General features: G+C 38.7%; 3 protein-coding genes and 1 non-coding gene across 4 annotated transcripts; 3 read left to right on the forward strand and 1 right to left on the reverse strand.

The window, feature by feature from the left end:
- Positions 1-2,180: 2,180 nt before the first annotated feature.
- Positions 2,181-5,958, reverse strand: CBG14271 (the record flags this gene model as incomplete). Its single annotated transcript, XM_002644371.1, has 7 exons — positions 2,181-2,342; positions 2,501-2,664; positions 2,718-2,893; positions 3,530-4,026; positions 4,097-4,861; positions 5,558-5,809; positions 5,857-5,958. The coding sequence occupies 7 exons, from the start codon at positions 5,956-5,958 to the stop codon at positions 2,181-2,183; spliced, it is 2,118 nt and encodes a 705-aa protein (XP_002644417.1).
- Positions 5,959-9,926: 3,968 nt separating this feature from the next.
- On the forward strand, positions 9,927-18,152 carry CBG14272 (the record flags this gene model as incomplete). The annotated part of the gene is made up of 7 exons (XM_002644372.1): positions 9,927-10,027; positions 10,079-10,207; positions 13,125-13,247; positions 13,618-13,786; positions 13,976-14,092; positions 14,136-14,201; positions 18,042-18,152. 7 exons carry the CDS (start codon positions 9,927-9,929, stop codon positions 18,150-18,152), a joined length of 816 nt encoding a protein of 271 aa, XP_002644418.1.
- Positions 10,757-10,829, forward strand: CBG28485. The gene has a single exon. It is a non-coding gene (tRNA).
- Positions 18,153-19,255: 1,103 nt separating the features above from the next.
- On the forward strand, positions 19,256-24,574 carry CBG14273 (the record flags this gene model as incomplete). Its single annotated transcript, XM_002644373.1, has 9 exons — positions 19,256-19,597; positions 21,280-21,417; positions 21,495-21,593; positions 21,641-21,812; positions 22,386-22,522; positions 22,751-22,901; positions 23,664-23,826; positions 23,877-23,964; positions 24,356-24,574. 9 exons carry the CDS (start codon positions 19,256-19,258, stop codon positions 24,572-24,574), a joined length of 1,509 nt encoding a protein of 502 aa, XP_002644419.1.
- Positions 24,575-26,073: the final 1,499 nt, after the last annotated feature.

Genomic DNA, 26,073 nt, shown 5'->3' on the forward strand with positions numbered 1-26,073 from the left:
TATAATCAAAGAGAAGTGATTCAGAGTCGACCAGAGACAGAGGTATATAGAAGTGACTGGGCATTTTCCACTTCGGAGCAACTGTTCGAGACACGAGCAGCTCAGCCTGGATGATATGAGAGATAGAGAAAACGCCGGACCAACTGTTGTCCTGCGCCTTGTAGTCGACATGATACTAGCCAGCCAGGGTGGCGACGGCGGCGATGAGTACGAAATGGACGGTGTTTAGGAGGAAACATCAGACGGCCGATATCATCAGATAATGAGTACGCACACAGACACATACACACTAGTGCACATATGATACGTTGACAGGATACTCGATGAATTTGTGACGATGTATCACACTGAGCCACCCTCCCGGGAAAGGGGCTGTTGAAAAGTGTACGAATATCAAAGGGGCTATTAGTGAAGACAAATGAAAATAACTAATTGCTTTTGTGCCTTTTGATTTGGGCGAAGACTAGCGTCCTCGGCCTACGGCCGACACCGCTAGGCGCGGCTATGCCGCGCAATTAGGTGGAATCAGATGCAGGGCCTTCGGTCCTGGCTCAGTGGAATCAGATGATTCAAGGTTTTGTCTGTTCTCCCTTCGCGGTCGAACAGACCGGACAGGGCCTTCGGCCCTGTAACATGTGCCCCAAAACAATTCATTAATTTTTCACTGAAAACCTATTAACTCTTTTAATTTTCAAGCGAATCCAGTTTTTTTTAAAATTGTAGCCATCAAAATTACGCATTGAATGGGAAAGCCGGATTTTTGATTTAGGCCCTAGTTCGGCAGAAAAAACCGGAAAACCCTGAAAATGGTATGCCTTTGTACGTTCGATTCAAGGTTTTGTCTGTTCTCCCTTCGCGGTCGAACAGACCGGACAGGGCCTTCGGCCCTGTAACATGTGCCCCAAAACAATTCATTAATTTTTCACTCAAAACCTATTAACTCTTTTAATTTTCAAGCGAATCCAGTTTTTTTAAATTGTAGCCATCAAAATTACGCATTGAATGGGAAAGCCGGATTTTTGATTTAGGCCCTAGTTCGGCAGAAAAAAACCGGAAAACCCTGAAAATGGTATGCCTTTGTACGTTCGATTCAAGGTTTTGTCTGTTCTCCCTTCGCGGTCGAACAGACCGGACAGGGCCTTCGGCCCTGTAACATGTGCCCCAAAACAATTCATTAATTTTTCACTCAAAACCTATTAACTCTTTTAATTTTCAAGCGAATCCAGTTTTTTTAAATTGTAGCCATCAAAATTACGCATTGAATGGGAAAGCCGGATTTTTGATTTAGGCCCTAGTTCGGCAGAAAAAAACCGGAAAACCCTGAAAATGGTATGCCTTTGTACGTTCGATTCAAGGTTTTGTCTGTTCTCCCTTCGCGGTCGAACAGACCGGACAGGGCCTTCGGCCCTGTAACATGTGCCCCAAAACAATTCATTAATTTTTCACTCAAAACCTATTAACTCTTTTAATTTTCAAGCGAATCCAGTTTTTTTAAATTGTAGCCATCAAAATTACGCATTGAATGGGAAAGCCGGATTTTTGATTTAGGCCCTAGTTCGGCAGAAAAAAACCGGAAAACCCTGAAAATGGTATGCCTTTGTACGTTCGTTATCATATCTCGGTTCAAACAGTACAACTTCTGACGATTTTTAGTAACCGCGTAGCCAGAGAGATTTGCTATCGATCAAAAAAAGATTTAGCCAGAACGGACTAAAATGAATAGTTAGGAGGTTTCAAAGAAAATTTCTAGAAAATGTGAAAAATGGGGGTGCGCGATCGCTACGGTATTTAAGGGAAGAAGGGGGGGGGGGGTTGGCGGATCACTACTTGTTGTTTTTTTTATTCTCAAATTATTCCAAAAAAACCCACGTCATAAAAAACTGAGGCGCTATATGGGTTGAGGGGTGCCACTCAATTTTTCAATTTTTACGCGATTTTTTCCCTTTTTGCGTGACATTTTTTATTTTTAAAAGTGTTGAAACTGAAAAATGTAAGTTAACAGCTTCATTAAAAAATACATAAATACATCATAATATATCCAAATGAAAATTGAAATACATCGTAATATAAATACATAATGAAATATGACACGAAATAAATGAACAGGGCGAGAAAAATGAATTATTATACCGGTAGGGTGGGTCATTGAACGGGTTTTGTACAAGTATCATCACAAATTTCTAAAACAAGTTAATGAAAACATCTTCTAATTGTTCAAGATCATTATGGGAGTCGGCAGGAATGTTCATCAAAAATCGTAACTCAGTTTTCAGAGCATTCGGAAGATCTACGTACAAATTTTCATAAATTGTGATACGTGAGAATCCGACGGCAGGTGGGAGCTGAAATTTTGAGTAATTATGTATTTTCAAAAAGTTATGTCAGGTTACCTGTCGGAAAAAGGCAAGACGTCCTTCAATAAACTCTTTAATTCTTGGCAAGTCATCATCTGCAGCGGCAACATGATTTTTTCGAATTCGTTGACTTTCGTAAAGTATACTTGGCGAAATTCATGAGCATGCGTAGTTGGAAATCCGTCACGTTCTAATATTTTGGCGCGAACTGAAATCGCTGTCCGGATACGATGCATAAGCTGTGGAGCAATCAGTGGTGGTTTAGGAGCCGATACCATCACATTCTCTACAATCACTTTCTGAGGTTTCTCTGAAAATAACGATCACTGTAATATTTGAAGCCTAGTGTGTTTTTTCTCTTACTTTTATTCGTTTTATTACTTTTATTCGGAACCGTAGCTGCTTCAGAAACCGCTTTTTTCGCCAACAACTCCTTGTTAGCATTTAGAGCTGCTTCAAGAATAGCATCATCTGTCTCTAATAGTTTGACTTTTTCAGCTTCTCGCATGCGTTTTTGTTTCTTTGTCAACTTTTGTTTGCTGGTAAAAGAGGACGGTGACGGGTGGACGTCATCAATATTCACGACTCCTGGCGCGACTTCAGCTTTGTGCTTTTTGGCAGCACGTTTTGGAAGAGGGGTGATGACGAGAAGTGGAGGCTGAGAACAGTAGGCTGAAAATTTTTAAACTCTGATTTCCACAGCAAACAGAAAATGTAATGATGGTCCTTAAAATCATACGTAAAATTCCGGGCCGGCCCGCCAAAGCCCGGGCCGGCCCGCCAAAGCCCGGGCCAGCCCGGGAAAGCCCTGGCCAGCCCGCCAAAGCCCGGGCCTGGGCGCGTGTCGGGCCTGAGGAAATTTTAAAGGCCCGGAAGGCCCGGTAGCAAAAAATTTGTCATTTTGAGTCAAATTTTGAGCTCTCAATACAATTTTCTCTATTTTTTTGTGTTTTTGGATTGTTTGTCTGCTTGATCAAAAAATATCAAAAAAACTCGAACAAAATTTTTGATCGAAAAAAAAATCACATAAGGGTCCCTTATGTGTTTTTTGAAAATTTCAAAACTTGTGGAATGACAGGCCCGCCGGGCCGGGCCGGGCCTCCGAAATTCGGGAAAAAGCCCGGCCCGGCCCGGCCCGTTACAAGTAAGCTCAAAATTATAAGAAAAATACTTACGCGGATTTCTTTGATGTTACTACTTTCCATGGATTTTCAGCCGGCTGCGCATTGTCAGTGAGTTTCATGAGGTCGGCTATTGGAGTCTCGGGCCTAATACCTTCCTGAGAGTTTTGCCGATGATCCTCATGAGAGCTTTGCTCAACCGATGGTTTCTCAACATGACTTTCAACTTCAGGAATTTTCTGTGACATTGGTGTAGGAATAGGAGTCTCTGATACGTGTTCCAGCTCTACGATAGTTGATTCCAAGTTGTCAGCATCGGTACCTTCCGTGAGCGTGGTTTCAGTGTCATCCAAAAAGGAAGTATCCAGCTCTTCCACAGACCCGATTCCCGCTTCTCGCGATCCAGCTGGTGTTAAAGTGCCACAGTCTTCGATTCCAGTGTCCGCGTCGTCGGGCCTCTCTTGACTACCATCTTCGTCTTCAAACTCCGACTCCAAATCTTGCAGCTCGTCATCATTGCACTCCGCCAAATCACTTGCGACAGATTCACTCTGAAATCACGAACTTTTCCGTTAGAAGATTCTATTGAGTGTCTGTAACATTTACAATATTTAAACATACCTGGTGTGACTTGAACTGTGAAACCATATGAATCGGAACAAGGCACGTAGTTTTAACTACCATCCGTTGAAAAGCAAATCCATTACTGTCGTAGACAATATCTGGATGGCTAGGATCTATAGGCTGATCGGCAATCGGTGGATGAGAGGGTGGTGGAGCAGATGTAGTTTGTTGGACGTATGAAGCTGGAGCCATATACCCAGTTGGCTGATAATTTTGTGATGGAAGTTGCGGCGGTACCATCGGTGGAGCTACTGTATTCACTGGAGCTTGTTGTGCATAGTTCTGATGTGGTGGTATTATCGTATACACTGGCGGTGGTATTTGTGGAACGGTGCAATAGTTTCCAGTAGTCGGCATGATCATATTTTGATTCTGCTGTGGTGGGAACTGCTGCGCTATAATTGGCATAGAAGGAGGAATCATGTTCGGTGGAGGTAGACTATAATTGGCTGGAGGAGGAGGTGCCGTTGACCAAAATTGCGGATTCACTCCTTGTTGGGTGTGATTTTGTGGCATACCAGTTGGAAAATATTGATAATATTGGTTGGCAGTTCCTGGATTGAAATGCGGATCCGACATGTATTGTATTCCTTGGTAATACTGTTGAGTAGGTGCTTGTTGAATTTGTTGATTACAGTTTTGATTATTAGGCATTTGTACAGTGGTCTGATCCTGTAGTGGGTTTCGAACAGCTTGTTGTAGTAGTTCGACAGGTGGTCCGGTTCTCATGAACGTTGAAGCGATGCTTGGAAGCGGCAAAGGCTGAAAAAGTCGCTAGATTAAATCATGAAGTTGTAGACAGGTTCAAGAATTTTTGAAAAACCTCCTACATATGTATCCGTTAATAGAAATGTTGTTGATTGTCAGCTGTAAACCAATTTTTCTTGGGTCTTGTGAAAGGTTTCAGGAAGTAATCAACTGATATAACGTTTATCATGATCTCGAACAAATGTCGTTTGAACATGTTTTAGTATTTATAAGAAATCGAGAAAAAGTTGTCTCATTGCTTGGAGATTTTTTCTCACTAAGAATTCCAGCAATATTTTCTCTTCGCGATGACCTAAAAACAATTCGAAACGGTCCAGAAATCATATTTTCAGGAAAGGGAACCCTAGTTTCTCATGGAATTTGAAAACTATGAGCTGAAAGCTAGCCTAAATCAGTTTGAAAATGTTTTTCTCAGCATATTTTCAAGCTGTTTGATTGCCCTTTTCAAACTAATTGTAGTCTATTATCAGCCTACTTCAGCCGATTTTAGGCCTATTTTGACCGTATTTAGAACTACAAAAAGATCTTTTCAGCGTGTTTTTAGTGGTTTTATAAACGTTCCGTTTTTGTCTCCGCTCTTTAAAAATTTAGCAAAAACTCATGGAATGTCTTTTTAATGACGCTTCTGGAGAATAGGGGTAGATAAACATTTTTAATTCAAGAAATCATAAAATTAAATAACGAACTAACCTTGTATGATTTGTCCAACGTGCTGACCAAATTATTGTTCTTTCCATTCTGTTCCATGCCAGGATTAGAATGTGAATTGTCGTCGTGGCTTCTGCATTCTTTCTTCATAAGGTCATCTAATTCATGTGAATTCAACAAGCAATCGTTCTCAAAATTCCAGAGGAGCAGCGGATTTCCCGTTCTAAAAGCCTCGGAGACCATTTTGGTATACGACGGATGAAGACGGTACAAGTTGTGATAGGCAAATGTGATCTGAAAATTTTTTTAATTATGAAAAACATGAAAACTAAAAAAAATACCTTTTCCAACTGCTCTCGTCTGTATACAGTTTGTTCCAGCAGATTAAACGGTCGTACGCACTCTGTCTTCTGGTTTTGGCTCCGAGACCTTTCCGGCTTCATCACTCCTGAAAATAGAAACATCAAGAAATGACGGCGGCTTTGAATACCAATGAGAAAGCGGACGGATGTGAATTGATGACGTGTTTCAATTTCTTTATGAGGATTTCCGGAAAGAAAGAGAGGAAAAAGAGAAGGAAGCATAAAAAAAAGAAACATTGTCAGAATAAGCCTAGAAAAATCGATTATTATTTTCTGACTTTTTGTTTGATGTCGGAATGCATCGAAGACTTGATTGAATTTCTTAAGGAATGGAAAACTTGGAATGAAACAAGATTTATTAAATTTTTCTATTTTTCATTTTTCATTTGAAAGAAAGTCTGAACGGAATATGAAACAATGTGGAGTGTTGCTGCTACAAAAACCAAGAAGCGGAAGAAACATCGAAGCTTTCCTCCTCAGCGGGGAAGGACGTGATTCATCGAAGCAAGAAAAAAATTTCAATCGAAAATGTTGCAACTAACGGAGGCAAGGACGGAAGAGCACGGTTTCCAAACGACGAGCAGACAATAAAATGAAAAACGGGGCCCCATAAAAACAATAGCGCACCCTCTCAACCTCCGACCAGCGGAAATTCATAATTCAAAACGAGACAAGATCATATATTTTTAACGAGGGCCGCTGGGGGTGGTTGTTCGACAGATGTTGGCCTTTATTAGTAAATGTCCACGCCAAAAACAAATTATGAAAAAAAAAAGAAGAGATTCAAAAAAAATTGGAACCAATAACGTTCAGTGTAAACATGAACAGACGACAAAAATCAGAAAAAAGGATATATTTTGTTGTTCTAAAATGTGTGGGTGTCTTTATTCTCAGAATTATTTGTAATTTTGTTTTTCAAAAGCTTTAAAATTTTTCAAGAATTAATTACTTTCTTATTTTTTAATGAAGTGAAACTCCTATAAAACTTAATGGGAATCTCAAAAGTAAGAAGAAAGGGGTGAATGAAAGTGAAAAATGGAGAGATTGACCTTTAAAAGCAATCGAATCCGAACAATTTGAAAAAACCGTGGTAGGAAAAAATTTTTTGGAAGATTTCAAAAGAAATTTAGCACTGAAATGAGTCAATAAGATTCTAAAATTCTAAAAATCGAATACTTTAAAATTTTAGCCTTTTTTCTAGAAAAATCTTAGAGCCTTATTGCAACTAAAATGCAACGAAAAAAAACGAGCAACAGCAAAAAGAGAGATGGACACATAAAGGGCAGCAGGACGGATAGCGGGCAATCCAGAAGACGAGGGTCCGTCACAAGCCGCCGCGGCCAAACGACGGCACCACACACACATACACCCACACCCACAAACAGCGCCGCAAAAAACCCCCCGTTTTCTTAGTGGTGAGCGTGCGCACTCCAATGGGGACCCCCAGCCGCTCAACGAACACGCACATACTCACCCGCACACACATAACGGGCTCACAAGGACAGCTGATTTTTGACCTACCCCGCTGGCCGCACAATAGGGACCCCCCGTAAACAATTAAACACATGTTGAACAGTACTGTGTGTCTCTTGTCCTACGACGGTCTGTTCATTCAACGGCACACCTGTAAATATTGTGACAAGGTCATTTCGAGGGGAACGAAAGTGTGTAGAGGAAATGGATGGGGACAGTACACGGATTAGTTGGAAACCGAAAACGAATGGGATGGAAAATTGATGTCTACCATTATTTTTCCAGTAAAGAATTTTCTGAAGATGACAAGAAATCGAAATGGTTTTCCAATGAATCATTCCACATGTGATAATCATCTATCTTCTTTTTTCCTTTCATATTGTCCGACAGTCTCTTGTTCACTTCACGAATCTCACAAGAAAAGTTTGAAGGAGAAACTCAAGAATAAGACGAATGAATTTTTGAAAAGTGAAGAAAGTTCATACTTCTTGAGAACCGCATGATATATCAAGTGTGAAAAAAGATTATCAGATTACGTTCCCATGGAAATGTAAGTTCTAAAAATTCTCATTTTTGGCAAATGAGAGAGAGGAAGGAAGTCACACCGTTCACAAACCGGATAGGCGCGAGTAGATTGAAAAAAAGTTGGGAAAAAAATTCATGATTCATTCACCACCATTACAATTTGAAAAATGGAAAATGGATTGCCACATTAAACTAAAAAAAGGAAGAAGAAGAACCCTCATGTGATTCTTTTCTCAACATGTTTCAATTCTTGAAAATATTACTTCTTGTCTAGTTGGTCTTAGTGGAAACGACAACGACACTCATGAAAGTTGGTACAATGGAAAAAATGGGCAAATAGAAAAACGAAAAAGAGAGCAGTTCGCAACACATGTTTCTGGGCCGCGTACACAATTGTTATGTATAGGACTATTCAGACTGTTTCCTTGTTAGTAGTGAAGGAATATGAAAAAAATCTTACACATCTTCATAGTTTTTTTGTAATATGGTGACTGCCACTTTGTTGGAAAAAAAATTGAAAAAAATACTGACGAGAAGAATAGATGACACATCTGGAGTCACGCAATATGCATCAAACGCATCAAACCCAAATTCTTAAAAAATATATTCATGGAAAGTAAAAATCTGAAATGAAAAATCAATCTTTATGCAGAATCATAGAAAAAAAGCTTAGTAAAAAAGTTTTCCCTGGAAAAAATTTTTTAACCACTTCTAGGCAAATATTACACATTTCATGAAACTTGTCCCAAGTAGGAGTTAATGAAACGTTCTATCCAATTTACTGGGAAACTGATTTTCCGAAAATGCTAAGAATTTGAAAAAATGCCTAGAAATTCTGAAAATTTTATGGAAATCCGTTAAAAAGTGACATTTTAGAAAACTATCCTACGAAATAAGCAGAAATCTCAAAAAGCTTGAAAATTTCAATCTCAAATAAAAATACTGATATTGGAATATTTCTGTTATGATAAACATTTTATCAGTTGACTGTTTTCTTATATATTTTACAGGAAACAAAATATATAAGCTCACAATTGACGATTTGGAGTGTATACTATCAGAGTGTTTACGGTAGTTGAAGGAAATTTGCAACGTTCGAAAAAAAAATCTAAATCAGTTCTGATCACTCAGAAAGCTACAGTTTTCTGGTAACTTATGATTTCTTTTGCCTTTACCCAACTTCACCATGAATTTTCAGGCTGAAATTTAAATTCGGAAACGAGAAACTGGAAGTTTAATAATTTTCTCAGGAACAACAGAGGGCAATATGTTACACCGGTCATCTAAGAAAATTGATTAATTTTCGAGAAATGACAAAACTCCGGTTTTTTAAAAGACAACTTTAATTGAAGATTTCATCACTTTTTTTAGAGACCCTCCCTTGTTCCTCCTTCATTTCCACCACGTCATCTTCCCAATCTCATCCCAAGGAAGAAATTGAGAGTGCTCTCAAGGAAAAAGTCCCCGTGAAAACGACATGAGTTACGGATGCACTCACCATCCTATCCTGATGGATGTGAGGAAGATGAATGGACCTGGAAAACCCGAAATTGGAGGAAAATGCATCTGTTGATTTATGAGTCAAAGGAGGACGTCCTCCTCGCGCCTTTTAACGGAAAATGGGAAGAAAATCTGAGAGCCCGAAGAGACCTCCAAAACCATCGTTCATTTAATTGGCGGCAATAAAATGGGGCATGACGACTCCCCAAAACCCTGGGTTCCTTTCATTCATATGAATTGAGGTCACCCCTCTCGAAAATGGGCTTTCTTTGGTTTTTCCGTTGGTTCTCGCTCTGGCCTAAAAATATTGATTTAGCTCATTTATAGGTCACTTTCCACACGCTTATTTTTTTTCAGAACCCTTGATTCTCAACAAACTTGGGCAATTAAAAACTATCTTTGAAGTTTTTCTACCTCCCGACGAAACTGTCAAAAGAACGCAAACATTGAAATAGCGTTAACCGTTTCGGCTTCATAGATAGTTCACCCAGTAGTGGGGTGTTATTGGGAAAAAATATCTGTCCAAATCCAATAATTGTTTCATTCCGCAAATGAGGCGAGCCGCCGGCTCCCATATTCGGACTGATCGTCAGAAGCTCGCTCTTTTGCAAAGAACAACTCTCAGCAGCCGGCAAATTGCGCCATCATTGAGGTCAGAGAAACAATCAGATAGCTTTTTAATTATATAATGTGTTTGTTTCAGATCCAATCATGTCCGGAAACTTCTTGCCAGCCATGAACAAGCTACGAAGCTGGTAGACGCCCTCCATACTCCATCTAAAGTCGACCGAGTCATTGATCGTCCTCCCGTGACTCGTCGTCATACTTCTCGGTAATTGCTTTTTATGTTCTCCTCTGTCGGCACGACGTGATAGCATTCTCATCTTCAAGTGGTCCAAATAAGATGTTGATCACATGGTTCTCATCGTGAATAACTTAGCAATTTTACTACACATTTGGTGAACTGGAAATCTTTTTCAAAAACAAAATTTTAGAGCTACAAAGTTTTGATCTCATCTGATTTCTGCTTTCAAGTTCTATTTTTGGGACTTAAATGATGCTAGAGGGCGTCCAACTGAAAAATTCTATAACCGACCTTTCGTCGAATAAAAAACGGTTTCCAACATTCATGCAATTTAATTTTCCCTGAATTTCTAATACCTTTTTATAGCATTCATGCTTTCCTATTCCTATTCACTTCTTCTTCTCTTTTTTACTACTTGCCCCAAAATTTCAAACGTCGCTCCAAAAAATGGAGGATAACTGCTGTTATAGAAGAGACGTAGAGCGCCAGCCGTCTCGCGGCCGGCCGACCCGACTCACACACAAACCAGCGTTCGTGGTTGGTAAATAAGTGCCATCGGTCTATGTCTCTCTCAGCGCTTCCGTAGCGCAGTAGGCAGCGCGTCAGTCTCATAATCTGAAGGTCGTGAGTTCGAGCCTCACCGGGAGCAAGCTTTTTTGAATCTTTTTTCTGGATTTGTGGAATGGTTTAATTGAAACATTTTAACGTTTTGAGTTTCACTAATGGGTTTATCCCATTTTAATGTAAACTACCGGTCGATAAAATAAACAAAAATTTATTTTCAGTTTATTTATTTTTACCATTTTTGAAGAGTCAAGTTTCCAATCATTTTAAAATTGTTGAGGGTGTAAGACAAACCTAGAATTAGAATACATAGAATGTTTTAAAGCACGTTACGTTGAAGCTATCAACCGTTTTCTAAAATACACTTATTTTGTCCTATTTTCAGCTTTAAAAAAACATTCCGAAATGGGAGGATTTTTTAAGAAATCGGCAAAAAACTGAAATGTGAATGCAATTTTCAAACAAGGTCTGTTTTATATTCTCCAAAATTTTCAAAGTCATTGGAAACTTGACAACCGAACTCCAGACTTCAGAAAATGGTCAAAATGACTGAAAATTGAACGAAAAATACATGAGAATGATTTGACCGATACTGTATGTCCCCAACCTTTCCAATATTTATGAACGAAGAATCGGTTCGAATAACATATTTTGTACGAAAAAAGCTCAAAAAATTCCAGTCAGTTGTTTTTTCTTATCAACACGGGCATTTTGTTAGTAATAGTAAAAACAAGAGAGACTCCTAATGAGCTGTTTTGTTACACAACCCCTCCTGTAAACCCATACCTATGTTTTACTTCTCTCGAGTTTACAGTCTTGTGATTTCTTTTTCGAATTTCCAAAAACTTCCAAAATAGTTAGCAAAAACTTTATTTCAAAAAAAGTCGCGCAACTCTGCGTAAATTCATGAAAAATTCACATTGAAATCACTTGAGAATTGCGTGTAAAGAGGAAACCGGAAGAATATACTTCTTTGATATCTGTGCACATATGTCCTTTGACGAATGTTTTCCTTGATGATGATGATGCGATGATTTTGTCGAAAATAGGCATGTCAAAGAGGAAGATAGAGATGATGCTCCTCGCAAGTAGTAGGAGGATATTTAGAGGTGTCTCGTATGTTCAAGTTGTGATATTTCCTGTGCCTATACTTGAAAAACGTCGCGTCTCCATTTTGATGTCTCATACTTTCCCATTCTCGGGAAACAATTCAAAAATCAAAGTGTGTCTTGGTTTAGTAAAAGTAATCCATCGGTTTTCCGTACTTCACCCACTCCTCTTTTCTTCTTTTTTCTTTATGTCACATCTCTGAAACATTTCGAAATAACTAAGAATGTTGTGCCCAAAACATAAAGTGCGTAATGACACTTTTGTTCAAAACTCCTTTTTTGCTGAGTATTCCTTGTTTTTTTTCCTATTTTTTCCTACAATTCCAGCGTTCTTATCCATAAGCTTTGTGTGTTCTCATGATGTCATTTTTTCTTACCACCGTGATTAAAAAAACCGAAAAGAGATTGAAAAAAATTTCAGTGCAGTTCTAAGCTTAAAGTGGAAAAAGTCGCCGAAAGCCAAGATCCATTTTTTCCAATTTCGGGTGAAAATACCCCATTTGTCGGCTCAACCCCCCTAACGACCTAATCAACGGCTCAGGGGGTAAAAGAATATTTGCGAACAAAAAAGAATGGAAGACATGGCGTCAGAAACGTCTGATCCTATTCAAATAATGATTGTGAGCACTCCAAACCTGCCTAAGACATCGATTTGCTTAACTGTCGAAGATTTTACAGAGCCATTACGGTAAAGTGTAAACTAAAATGTACACCAGATTTCTATCTGTGGGGTTTCCATATTATTGAAAAGTTATTTTTATTCACTAATACATAAAACGTTAACTAAAACATTTTTAAATATCTTTTGACGTGACATTTGAAATACCGTAGACACTATAACAGAAGGTCACCCTATACTTGCACTTTGAGATTAATTACCTCAAAAAAAGTGATCAGAAATGTGTCAACTAATAAAACGTTGATGATATTATGACAAACATTTCACCAGTTGATATATTTCCGTGTTTTCATTTAGAAAATGGTAATCGAAATAAAAGTTCAAATACACTGCAGCTTTCAATTAGAGTAAAGATAACATTTGCTTTAAAAACACACAAAACCAAAAATGAAAAATGTGTTCCTTGGTTTCTGTAACCTAAAAATACAATTAGGTCCAGAAATCGAATAGATTTACATCATCGCCAATTCTCCCAAGGTTCCGATGAATATTATATGTGATGAAACTTCATGAACAATATTTTTACCCAGAACAAAACGATGATGCTGAGAAAACAAAATCATTGTTAATCTAAAATGAGAACAAATTTTAGCCGTCGCTCGCTACCAAAAGAGGAAAGCCCACGAAGCGGTCTCAAACCACATGACACGTTGGGAGCAGATGATCGACGTCAATCTGCTTGCAGTTTGGCTGAGCGCCGAATCGAGGAGCACAGGTGCGTAGATGAGCCGTGGATTGACAAGAAGTGTCATAATCCAATGTTACGGATTGATTCTTGTTTTTGGGATTTGACGCGGGGCTCGGTGCCATTTGTTTCCATTTTTATTTTCAGTTTCAGTTGATCTGAAGCTGAAAAATAAGTATTCCTATACTTCTCTCTAGTTGTGTTTTGGTTCCCTGTTTTATAATATTTTTTAAGTTAATTTGTTGAAGATACATGAGACTCTACCGAGACATCTCTCTTAAAAGCTAGCACTTTACCCTTATAAAGTTAGTCGTCACGCTCTGACAACCTCAAAGCCATGAAAATAATTGCTATCCTCTCCCCTTTTTTCTTTTTTTACTTATATTCTTCTCCTTTCCAGAAAATACAGCTCCTACGGTATCGAGTCCCCTATTCCAATTGAGTTACCTTGCTCATCGTCACAACCGGAACCCGAGCGATCTCCATCGATTTGCTATTCAAAAAAACCTGTTCGAAGCTTATCAGCCGGGTGGCGAGAATCGTTCAGAGTAAGCGTACAAAGAGTCACTGTAAGATTTTCTAGTTTTTTTGAAAAATCGTTTTTGAAAATGCGGTTTTCTTAGTTAGTGGTCAGGTTTCTTGAAATAGCCTTCGTGTGAGATGATTTTTCTTTGTGCATCCAATTAACCAACTCAATCGCATTTTTGAGAATGGTTATCCTCCAATCTTAAACACAAAAGTGTTTTTTCTTATTTCAGAGGAAACTAAACGTGTTCCGAAGAGCCAGTCCATCCACACTGAGCACGCGTTCAACTCAACAATTCTTGGTTCCAAGTCCAGAAATGTCGTGCAAATCAAATCCAGAAACTGTCAAGGTGATCTGTGACTAATGACTTATTTTCAACTAGACAATTGCAGATGAAAAAGTCAATCTCGTTCAGTGAAACCACTCGCAATGCGTTCCGCCGATCGTTTCGTCAAAAAGTTCGTTGTTTTTCTGACCTCGCACATAATATTTTTCAGAGGGGATATGATCACATAATTTTTTCCAATGTTTTGATAAGAGAACCTTGACATCTTGTAAACTCAAATTTTGATGAAAATCTGAGGATAGGTTAAAAATTCACTGGACACTTCTGAACGTTTTAGAAGCCGGTCGCCCATTTCAGTCAAGTTATATCAGTTTGAGTACCTAAAATTGTGATGTTCAAGACCATTTTCTTACCTTCTAGCAGTGTGTGACTACCGATTGTCACTTACCGGTAACGGCTTTTTTGGTAATTTTACCGGTAATTTACCGGTAAAAATTTACCGAAATTTACCGGTAACCTACCGGTAAATTTGAAAACTACCGAAAATTTACCGGTATTGTACCGGTAAGTTACCGGTAAGGTACCGGTAAATTTTCGATGAAAATTTTTATTTTCCTCGAGGACTACATCAGTGTGTCTTTTCGAATAAACATTTCTAGAGAAATGCCTTTTTCGAGAAATTTTCGAGGAATTTTCAACAAAAATTTTTCGAGGAATTCCTCGAGGAATTTTTCAAGAAATGGATTCCTCGAAATTTCTCGAGAAACGACCCTTTCTTCTCCCCTTCTGATCTTCAGAATACGTACTGGCCCAGAATCCTGGAGACGTAACGAGCCACTAAAACTTCCATTCATCATATCTCGGTTCATTTTCACGCTAGAGAGTTCATCCCGGAATTTTTAGCAAGTATGGTTTTTTCCGGCTACTTTATGTGCTGAAGTGAATTTCATTGTGGTTAGCTTGGCGAGAGAGTTCGAATGGTGGGAAGATAAACTCTCTAGCGTAAAAATGAACCGAGTTATGATGAATGGAAGTTTTAGTGGCTCGGGACGTCTTCAGGATTCTCGGACAGTACGTATTCTGAAGATCAGAAAGCTCTATCTCTTTTCTGAAGCCAGGTATGGAGCCGTGAGCGCGAGCCCTCATTTGGAGGCGCACACACACAGAGAAGGGCGCAGACAAAGGGGGGGGGGGGGGAATTTCTCGAAAAATTTCGAGGAATTCTAAAAACGTCGCGGTTCAAAAATGTCGCGGTTCTAAAACGTCGCAGTTCTAAAACGTCGCGGTTCCAAATTTTGAAAAAAAGCAGAAATTTTTCCTAGAAATTACTGGTAGTTTTCGGTAAATTTACCGGTAGTTTACCGGTAAATTCACCGAAACCGTACCGATAGCACACACTGCCTTCTAGGACGTTTCGAAACATAAAATTGTTTTGTTATGCCTAATGGAACGAAATTTCATTTATTTCAAACATTTTATCAATAAAGTTGTTGGCTCGGATATTTTAACTAATCGGGTGACAGATTTATTTGAAAATTAGGAAAAAACTGACGAACAAATGTTTCAAATACAAAATTTCATTCAATTCTGAAAATAACACAACACATTTCATGATCTGAAACGTCCTAAAAGTTAAAAAAACCCACATCTGTTTATTTATCTAAACAGTCAGGGAGGTTTTGTTCGACATCGGATGATTTTATAATTTGAACGCTTCTTGAGAGCTATTTTTAGCTTTCGGGTTATCTTATCCTTCCAACTCTCTCATACTTACTAATCAACAACAGTTTCTTCTGTTTGCCAACTTGTCCCCACGTACAATTGACCTTGAAATAACTGCGTAGGTGGCAGTACTTTGGACCCATGAACGTTTTTTTTCGGTGGTCCGCCCGGGTCTTACCTCTTGATCAACTGCCGGTTCGACATTCTTTTCTTTCATAACGGCACGACCACACTGCGGCTGCTTCCTTGATGGTGGCAATGGTCGGAGGGGGAGGACGGGAAAAAGAAAGACCTTCTAATCCATTCATATATTTCATTTTTAGTTTGCTTTTCAATGGTCCTATTTTTGCTCTTTTTTTCTTCCAACCGCAAGGAGAAAGGATGAACAGTTGGGTGTGAAGTAGATCAAAAATCGGCAAACATCGAATGACGCGCGTATAGGTCAAATCACGCGGAGGATTCACATTGAGGTCTATTTGAACTTATCGAGCTCATTTTGTTTTATTTTTCGGGATACACAGTCTTTTTCAAGGCGTCTGGTGGCATTTTTATTTTTATTTACCGAATATTGCCAGATTATTTTTGATCTACAAGTGGCGTAGGTAAGTCCATTGGTATCCATTGGTTCTATTTACAATATCTAAACTTTTTTTTTCTGTTCGCTCATCGATATCTGTTACTGAAGTGGATGGATCAACTATAGAAAAAATGTTCCACTTTGATGTTTTAAATTGGTTTTTGACTAAAAAAAATTTCAAAAACGTTAACTTGAAATAATTGTTGACGAAAATAGGCTATAAATTGGCCTAGACTAATTAAGTTGATAATTGTCACCAGAATCCCAGAAAATTCCCAAATTGCCCAAACACCAAACAATTCAGTGTTGTCGCCCTTCCCCCTTTCAGAACTTCCAAATGATCTTTTGACACGCAAAAAGACAATAAAGGCGGAGCAACCACAATTGGAGGGGACAATGTTATAGACCCCGGGAGACTTTTTCCTTGTTTCTCTCCTGTGTCGATCCTCCTTCTGTGTCGGGTATTGTTAAGTGGTCTACACAAAACTCAAACGGCTCTCAATCTCACAAGTTAGCTGAACTGTTTGAACAAGCACCATTCGGATGTTAGGGGTTACTGCTGCCGCCTTATCCCTCCCCTGTTGCTGCTAAGCTCATTTTCCAGCGGTAAGAAACTCGTAGTGGTGAGGAGCAAATCTTTTTCCCACATTTACGATGTAATTTGACGATTTCGCCTTTCTCAAGCACCGTTATTTAATACATTGAATCTTTAGGCTCTTTGTATTCAAATACCACTAAATGTCAGATTGTGGGGTACTTCTTTTTTGAAGCTTCTCAAAACTCTGAACCTGAAAATTTTAAATTATTTTTTTCATTTTTCATTATGCCGTACTTCGTCAAATAGAATACCACCCAACTTGTCAACTTTTAGTTGAAATTATCTAAATTCCAAATATATTAAAAATGTTCCAACCGACAAAACAATTCTGATGTTATAATAAAAAATTCATCAGTTGACAATTTGTGAGGAACTTTGACAGGAACTGGGAAAAATTGGCTCAGATTTTGAAGTTAGGAAAGCCCTTCCTATACAGGTTTCATGGTATTCTCGTCATCTGCCTATCCTTTCCGACAAAGAACAACTAGTACAAGTTCTTTGAACTTTTCAAGTCTCGAGTTATAGCTTCTCACCATAGTTTATTATTCTATTGCTTCACTCACACTCACACAAGTTAGTGCTTTTCACAAAAAGATCTCTATCCCTCTTTAAAAACTAGCGGAAAACTCTTCAAGCTTTAAATCATGTGAGAACTTTTTTTCATTTTTTTTTCCAACCCGGGTCATCACTTTTCATACGGTGGTCATGAATAACTGATCACTTCTTTTTTCTCCGAGAGACGCATTCTGTCAACCGTGATTTGTCCCGGGTACGCGAGAAGGAAGATGCTTATTTTCGGTTCCTTTATTACATCATCATGCTTCACATCATCTGAATACACTCCAGGAAGAAGAGAAGACGTCAGATCCACTGTGTTATCTGTTCTGACAGCTAGCGCGATTCTTGATCTTTTTTGTTTTTCAGCAGTTACCGTAGCTTTTTGAAGTTTCGATAAAAGTATTCCAGAACCAAAAATTTTTTCTTTCGGGTCACACGTTTTGTCTGAGTAGGTCCTCGACAATTCCCTCTGATGGTTTAGTGCTCAACCATTTTTGAACTCAAGTAGCAGAGCAGTGAGTCTCTTGACAAAAGTTCAACGATTTCAAAAAATTCAGAAACATTTTTTCTCTCAATTTTTTCTTTTCAAAGTGACCCTAACTTATAATGGAGGTCTTCAACAAACTCCTCTTTATTTCATAATTTTCTTCTTTATGAGGAGCTATTAACTTTGTGTGCAATGACCCGGAATGTATATAGCATCTCTCTGTTTATTTTTTAATTTATATTCTTTCACTATTTCATTTTTTTCTTTTCTTTCATTTCTGCTCAAGTGCTCTAATATGGAATTCTGACACAATGCGCCAGACACAACGCTAAGTTTTTATTCCACCTAGAGCCAAACGTACCGTGGAGATTGGAGTCAATTCCCGAAGGTTCGGCCTCCAGAATATTCAAAACAAGCGATGTCGTCGTCGTGCTCAAAGGAATGAAATAATATCCTCGTATTCCATTTCATCCGAGCTTTTCCTTGTTTCCAATGCGGATGTGCGCACTCCTCCAAAAAACTTTCTTTCTCGTCTTTCATCAGAAGATGCTCCCTTGAGCCTGAGCCTCCTTCCAAAAACTTGCATTTCATGCACTTCCACCTACTCCTCCTTTTCTGGAACAACTATACATATAGACTACGTCATCAAGATGGGACCACCACGTGAGAAGTTTCAACACTCCCATTATTCTTATCTATCATGTCTTTTATTTTTGCATCTTTTCTTCTCCTTCATTTCGCGTTGTTTTTAAACTCTGCATTTTTGAAACTGAGAAAATATACCAAAGAAAAATGCTTTGGTATATTTTCAAAATTTTATATAATTCGTTTTTTTTTCACACCCAGAAAAAAAGTATTCATGGAAGTCTGAGAGTTGCGTCATTCCAGTTCTCTACCAAACCGAGAGAATAATAACATGCCTCAATGAACAAGGCGTTTTCAAAAAAGATCAAGAAAGAAAAAAATAATACATCGTCCCGTCAAACTCATTTTTTTTGTGTGAACTTTAACATGCAGAAAAGTGAAGAGCATTCGGTTTCCATTGTTGATTGTGATATGTGTTTGTGTTAGTGTCAATGTCAAAACCAATGGATGGGAAGGAGGAGCCGACGGCGGCGGGCGGCGGGTCGGTTCCCGGGCGGGAAAATGCTTTTTCTCTTTCTCCTGCACCCTCTAGCCGTTTGACTCCCATAGTCCCATTTTCTGTCTTGATCCTCTTTCCGACGGATCCCATCAAATTATTTTGGCTTCTCCTCCTACTATCCTCAACATTTCTGGGTTAATATGGAGACCCTTGGTCGTGTATGGAATCGTCTGTCTATTCGACGTCCCACTATAGCCACCCCTGAACCAGTAGAAGAAGAAGATGATATGACTCCTGAGAAGACTCGGGAAGTATTTCAAATGTTCAATGGCACGCCAACAAGAAGGAAAAGTGAAAGTGCTCATCATCATAGAGAAATTCTGAACCAAATGGAAAATCATCAACCGCGAAATGCAACTCAAAGTCCTAAAAGGCAACCGAGAATATCTGAAAGCTCGATGGACACTCCTGGAAGTTCTTTAAGGCGGAATTCAACAGAGACTCATGTATTCGCCAATCGAGCTCATCTTCATAGTGATATTGTAAGGTTTTTGTATGCATGTAATGTGGACATGTCTGTTTTTTTTTTGTTTTTTATGTTCGCCTTGGTCCCTTGTCAGTTTTGTTAGCCATTCGAAGATCATCATCTGATACTTGAAAATAGAATAGGTTCCGCATTCCTTCACCCCCTGAATACATGCCCTCCCGAGCAACTAGTTACAAAACTCTATTTTTAGCGTCGTCCTACAAGGCCATAGAATGCATGTTTCTTGTCATAAATCCAACAAAATCAAGAAAAAGTGCCAGCGGCTCGCACTGGCTCGCACCAACTTTTGTGCTCCACAGCCTGAAACCAGAAATATTTCTATTACATGGAACGTTGTGGCAACTCTCTAGTGGGCCATTTCCAAAAAAGCGCCCTCCTCCTCTTTCCAACAGCTTTTTAGGTTCATTTCCATGTTGGCGCTTCACGCTTATTCATGAGCCAAAAAAAGAATAAGTCTACTTTTTTTCTGCCAAAAACTTATTCTTCTTGTTCCCGCCCATTTTTGTCTTCTTTTTCTTGCGCCCATTTTTTTTCAAACTCTCTGAAAGGCATAATTGAGTGATGTCATCACCTCTATTCTTCTCTTCGAGGGTTTGGTCCCAAGAAAGTCGACGACAATTAGATCAAGTTCGAGTTTTCCTTTTTCTTCTGGAGCTCGATGATTTTTCATGTCTCTCCTTTTTATTGCTCTATTGCTTTACACCCTCACTTTTCTTGTTTTCAAGTGTTTTTAAGAAGTCTGTCAAGTTTAAAACTGATATTGTCATATGATTCGGGTCGTCATTGTCGTGGGTCCGAGAGAGTCTCTGGACGCTTCGGGGAGAAACTAAGTAGCACAACATAGCCGTGAGGAATGAGAAAAGAAAACATAGGGGGTACGGTGAGTTTGAGAACTAGCGGTTGGGACCTTGGATTCTAGGTGAATTTAAGACAAGATTGGATGTCTGTTTTTCTGAAAGATGTTTTTATTCCAACAACAGAGTGTGAGAATATGATCCGTGAATGAATGATGAATATGTTCTTCGGGACCTGGGATCTTTCATTTTCAAGCCTAAATGAGAAGCGTGGTATGTATGCACTCAAATCCTACATCCGGGTTTTAGAATTTCAATGGTTTCAGAGAAATGACACTTATTAATAAAGAGTTGAAGCCACTAGAGAAAAGCGATGTTCAAAGGCGAGACTGACCAATGATCCGAACAAGTGACTCAATTTCGAAACTTCTTTTTTTGGGTACTTCTGAATATATGTATTCTTCTCCTCCCCCCCCCCCCTCCTCTCTCTCTCTCTCTCTCTCTCTGCTCGGTCTTCCAAGAACTTGTTCTAATTCAATCTTTTCGAAAGCGCCCCTGGAGACCCTTCTCACTGAAAACAGCTCGTTTTACATCATCCATAAACGTCGACACGACTCCTACTAGTCAAAACACGGGTCGTCGGGTTTGTCGTCGAGGATGCTGTGCCACGCGGGTCACTCAAATTGAGAAAAGAAGAGGAGGAGTGGATGAAAAAATCCAAAATACTTGGGAAGATTGCGCACCAGACTCTAATTCAGACAAAAAAAGAGAGATCCCGAGTTTTTTTCCGTGCCTCTACCGCCTATTCTAAATTGCTTTTCCCGTTTACAACTACGTGTCGCATGACTGACTTGGCCAAATAAAAAAATTAGAATTATTCCAGAATGTGCCAGCGTGTTCCAGTGAAGACGATCGCATAAGTACCATACGACGAAACAGTTTATTTGTGAAACGCGGCTCCGTCACTATGGAACCCATCAAGAAGGTTGATCTGGAAGCGGTGTACACTGTAAATAAGCAAGTGAGTTGAAAAGGATTATTGTAACTAGAATTCGAAAATCTGTAGATTCAAAATAATATTTTCAATATTATTTCCAGTTGGGAACCGGTCGATTCGGTTACATCAAACTCGCAGAACACAAACAGTCCAAACATCGGATTGCTATTAAATTCTTCCCACGTCCACAGACCAAACAGGTAATATATATTTTTTGTTATAACGAATTCTAACCATGGGATTTCAGACGGACTTTGTTCGGGAGTACAATTACTCATTCTTCCTGTCCCCACATCAGAACATTATCGACACTTATGAAGGAATGTTCCAGTCTTCCGATGACACGGCCTACTTCTTCGTCCAGGAATTCTGCCCACGAGCATCACTTCGTGAAGCCGTCGAAGCTACCAACCAAGCAGGTCAGTGTGTAGATAACTTATAGGTTTTGATGGGGAAAATCCGAGCATCTGTCGCAAAGACTCACGGGGCGAAAAAAATTGTTTTATTCTCTTTCTCATGAGGCATCAAGAGAGGGTCTTTTGTCAAGATTTATGGGAATCTTAGCTGACATTACACATCAGAACCATCTTTTCCTTCTCATGCCTCTTCTTCCCATTGAAATGAGAATGAATGGGATTCCGGGGTTTGACCTTGTGTGCCTGAGATCCGGGGGGATTTTTATTGAAAAAACGTGTGTGTTGATTTGATCTTGATCTCTAAAATTTTTTTTGGCTCAAATCCAAATTTCGTGTGTGGGAATTAAAAAACAAACGAAAAGAAAAAAAGGACCCTTCAATTACAAGACATGAGACGGCATTCCCTCTTCTTATGTCTGATGTGAGAGGTCCTCTTGTGTGGGAAAAGATGATCAAAAATCTTATTGTTTTTTGAGCGTGTTTGAGTCAGACACTTATTTTTCATGTCCATTTTTTGAAGAAGCATAGATCTCTCAAGTTTTTTCTACATGCTTTTTTGAAAATAATTGAATTCAGGAATTGGAGAGGCTAACACCAAGAAGGTCTTCGCTGCGGTCCTTTCCGCCATCGAATTCATGCATGACGAGAATTTGGTCCACCGTAACCTGAAGGCCGAGAATATCCTCATTTTCGATGCTAACGACTACTCAAAGGTTTGTATAATTTAACAGGGAAACGTTTTTTTGTGTTGTTTGAAAGAAAACAAGAAAGAAAAGGTGTAAAACGTCATCGAAAGGTGTCCAATTTATGTAAGAATAGTTTATGTAAAAATAGAACAATGGAAGTGTGCTCGGCCACGCGTTTTGTTAGGAAAAAATACTTAAAAAATTTGAAGACAATCCGAGGGGATCTTTTTTACCTATTGCACGTAATGTTTTCAGGTGAAGGTCACCGACTTTGGACTGACCCGCAAAGTTGACACCACTGTCAAATATTTGGAATACGTTAACAACTATCATGCCGCCGAGCTTTGCGACACGGTCGTCAACGAGAAGTTGGTGGTTAACAAGAGCACCGATATTTGGGCACTTGGTAAGAGCGGTGTTCTGCAATGTAGAAAAAAGGTTGACATCATTTTTTATGAGTAGTTCAACGACTTTTGTTTTAACAAGTAGGCGGCTTGAAGTACTTGACATAGCTCATTGTTTTTGTGGTTTGTTTTCGGAACAGAATCAAAGGATTTGTTGACTTATGTCACGTATAGAACAGAACTAGGCGTTAATTGACTAAACACGAGTTGTTTGATAAGATTTGATGATCAAGGTACAGGACATAATTATCTTTCATTTTTTCAAGATTTGTTCTCGATCTTCATTCTCCAAAAAGTTGTGCAAAGGTCATTGAGACTTGCCGCGTGCTCGGTCGCCATGTGCAAAAAGTAAAACACATATCTCCCTTTTGTCTTTTTTGCCCTATCTCTTCTTCTCATTTTCAATATGAGGAGCACCGAAATCTGATAGACATGTGTTCCTCAATATGACCTGTGTGCCCGCCGCTACCAAAGCGTCGTTTCTATTTTGATTGGGAGCCCTGATTGACGTCATTGGTCGGGAGAGCGTCGCTTCCTACGCCAGTTTCCGATGGGACCCCGTACGTAAAATAGTTGCATCTGCAACTAATAATAGACACATTGCATCTTTTTCCGGGGTGACTCTGGCGGCGGCGTCTTCCGTTGAAGATAAATGACGATTTGAGAGATAGGAAGTCAAAAAAAACGTGAATAGTCATCTGTTACAACGGAAATCCTATTCTGCAGACATACGGAAGAAAAAACATCTGATGTTTTTGTTTCAGGTATCATCTTCTTCTACTGCATGAAGGGAAAGTTCCCATGGCAGAAGGCATCGATTATGTGTAAACCGTACTGGGAGTGGGAGCAGTGGCTGAAGAGGAAGAACCCAGCACTTCCAAAGAAGTTCAATCCTTTCTCTGAGAAGGCATTGAAACTGTTCAAAAAGTGAGAAAACTAAACATGAAAGGGAAGGAAACATTAAAAAGTGTTTTTAGATCCCTCACTCCACGATTCAAGGATCGATGGAGCGCAAAAGACATGCGAAAGTGTTTGGTCAAGGAGAAACTATTGAAATCAGTCAAGGTAGCGGTTCCCTACTACTGATAATCGTCGTGTTGTTATCCACCACCCACACAATTCCCCCACAGATCCTATATTATCCATCACACCTATTCAACCACAACTTTCCTACAAACCACTTGCTTTATGAAATGTTAGAAAATCACTTTTGCACATAAGACTATTTTATTGTCTTGTATGAAATCATAATTCGAATCCACAAAAGAGGAAAAATGTAACAGAAGGTAATAGTGTGGTTTGAAACTTCTTGCAAAATTAACTCTTCATTAATCGAGTTTGTCTTTATTCTCTCGAAAATTAATTCAAAAATGCTGCATGTCGTTTCTCTAAATAATTGTTATGCATCTAACCCCATTCAATGTTTTACTGCTTAAACTAACAGAATCAATTACAGAAACCGGATGAAGACTACTATGTTATGATTGACACTTCCACAAAGTCGAGACCATCAGCCGCATCTACTTCAAACGGTGAAAATCAGGAAGGCGCTGCTGGAGGAGCCCCAGCGACGGGTGAGAGGAAACAGAAGTCAACTCTCCAACAATGGATCAGCACAACGTTGACCGCGATGGCTGAGATCAGCGAGCAAGTGGTGTCAGCCAGAGACGATTGACAGTTTTTATTTGACTCATCTTTTTTCATTTTTTTTCATTCCCGCTGTCATTTCAATTATACAAGTAAGCCGGTGTCGCAATCAGTGACACACCGTAGTTTCATATTGTACGAGGTGACAATATATTTAGAAATCCCAAACACAAAAATTTCTGGTCCTCAAAATCAAACACTTCTTCGACCCCTCTGATCGTTCTCTTTTTTGTCCCTGTAATATTTCATTCGTCCGTGTTTGTCCCCAAAATTTTATCAGTTCTCTCTCTCTCTGTCTTATTGATTTTGTATGTGTATACCGTAAGCCTCGTAAGTTTTTTTTATATGTTCCCCCTCTTCGAATTTCTACAATTCGTCATTCATCAAACGTCTTCATTTTTCGCTTCCTTCTTTTTTTATATTCACAAGTTACCCATATCTTTGTGAACTTTTCTGATTTCTTTCCTCCTGTCTTTTCTCGAAAATTTATTGATATGAAATTTTTTTTAATCTGAAAAAAAAAAAAGTCTGATAAAAAAATCATCGGATAACTGATAAGCAAGGATAATCAAATTAAAGTTTACAGATAATCCAAAGACTGTGGTGAAAATTCATTTAATCAAGATTTTTCAGATTTTTCGGCTTTGTCACTCTATCATTCGGAAGTTCTGAAATGTTCAAGTTCTGAAAATATTAGATTTCGAGATGTAAAGTCAAGCTCTCTTGTGAACTATAACTCGCTTCTTGGAGCAAGTCAGAAGTTTATTATCAAACAAAATAAAACGCATTTTGAAAGAATTTGAAAAAAATCTCGTAATAACACATCATAATAACAAAACTTGCATGATTATATTTAGCGACTTTTTCCAGATTAGCGCATTTTTCCTATTTGAATTCAAAATTTTCGAAAGTCTATTCCTCCCCAAGAAGTTTTTCCTATTTCTTTTTTTAATTGCTTAATATCACATCTAAAAAGAAGACAAACGTTTTTGATGCCAAAGAAATTACAGTTATGCTTTTCTTCAGAAAATCAAAAGTTTGTCAGTGTTTGAACTTTCCACAAACACGGCGACACGTTAAAATTATTTAATTGATAATTTGGAATTTACACAAAAAAAGAAAACGCTGAACAATTAATCTTTCCCGAGAATCTTCCTTTTTATCGCATGCAGTGTTGATGTGCAAAATGAAAGATTTGAAATATTACACATTCAGATTTTTGAAATTTCGGGATTTCATCATACTTTGAGAATTTGTAAACATCGTGTTTTCGGAATAATTGGGTGAATTAGATAGCTTCCCAGTTTTCTAACATTTTGAAAAAACGTGACGAACTTTCATTTAAAAACATCTAACTTTTATAGACATAGAAACTCTCACAATTAACCAAAACTTCAATTAAAGTAACCTTCTCAATTAAAAAAAAGTATTTCTGGAAATATTCCGATTGGAGTTTCAATTCATGATTGGAAGAGTTTCTTCAAATCCCTTGCTCTCCTGGTTTCCCAAAAAAAATCTTTCGCAACT

The sequence above is a fragment of the Caenorhabditis briggsae genome (assembly GCF_000004555.2).
Source record: "Caenorhabditis briggsae complete genome, chrX, whole genome shotgun sequence".
NCBI lineage: Eukaryota > Metazoa > Nematoda > Chromadorea > Rhabditida > Rhabditidae > Caenorhabditis > Caenorhabditis briggsae.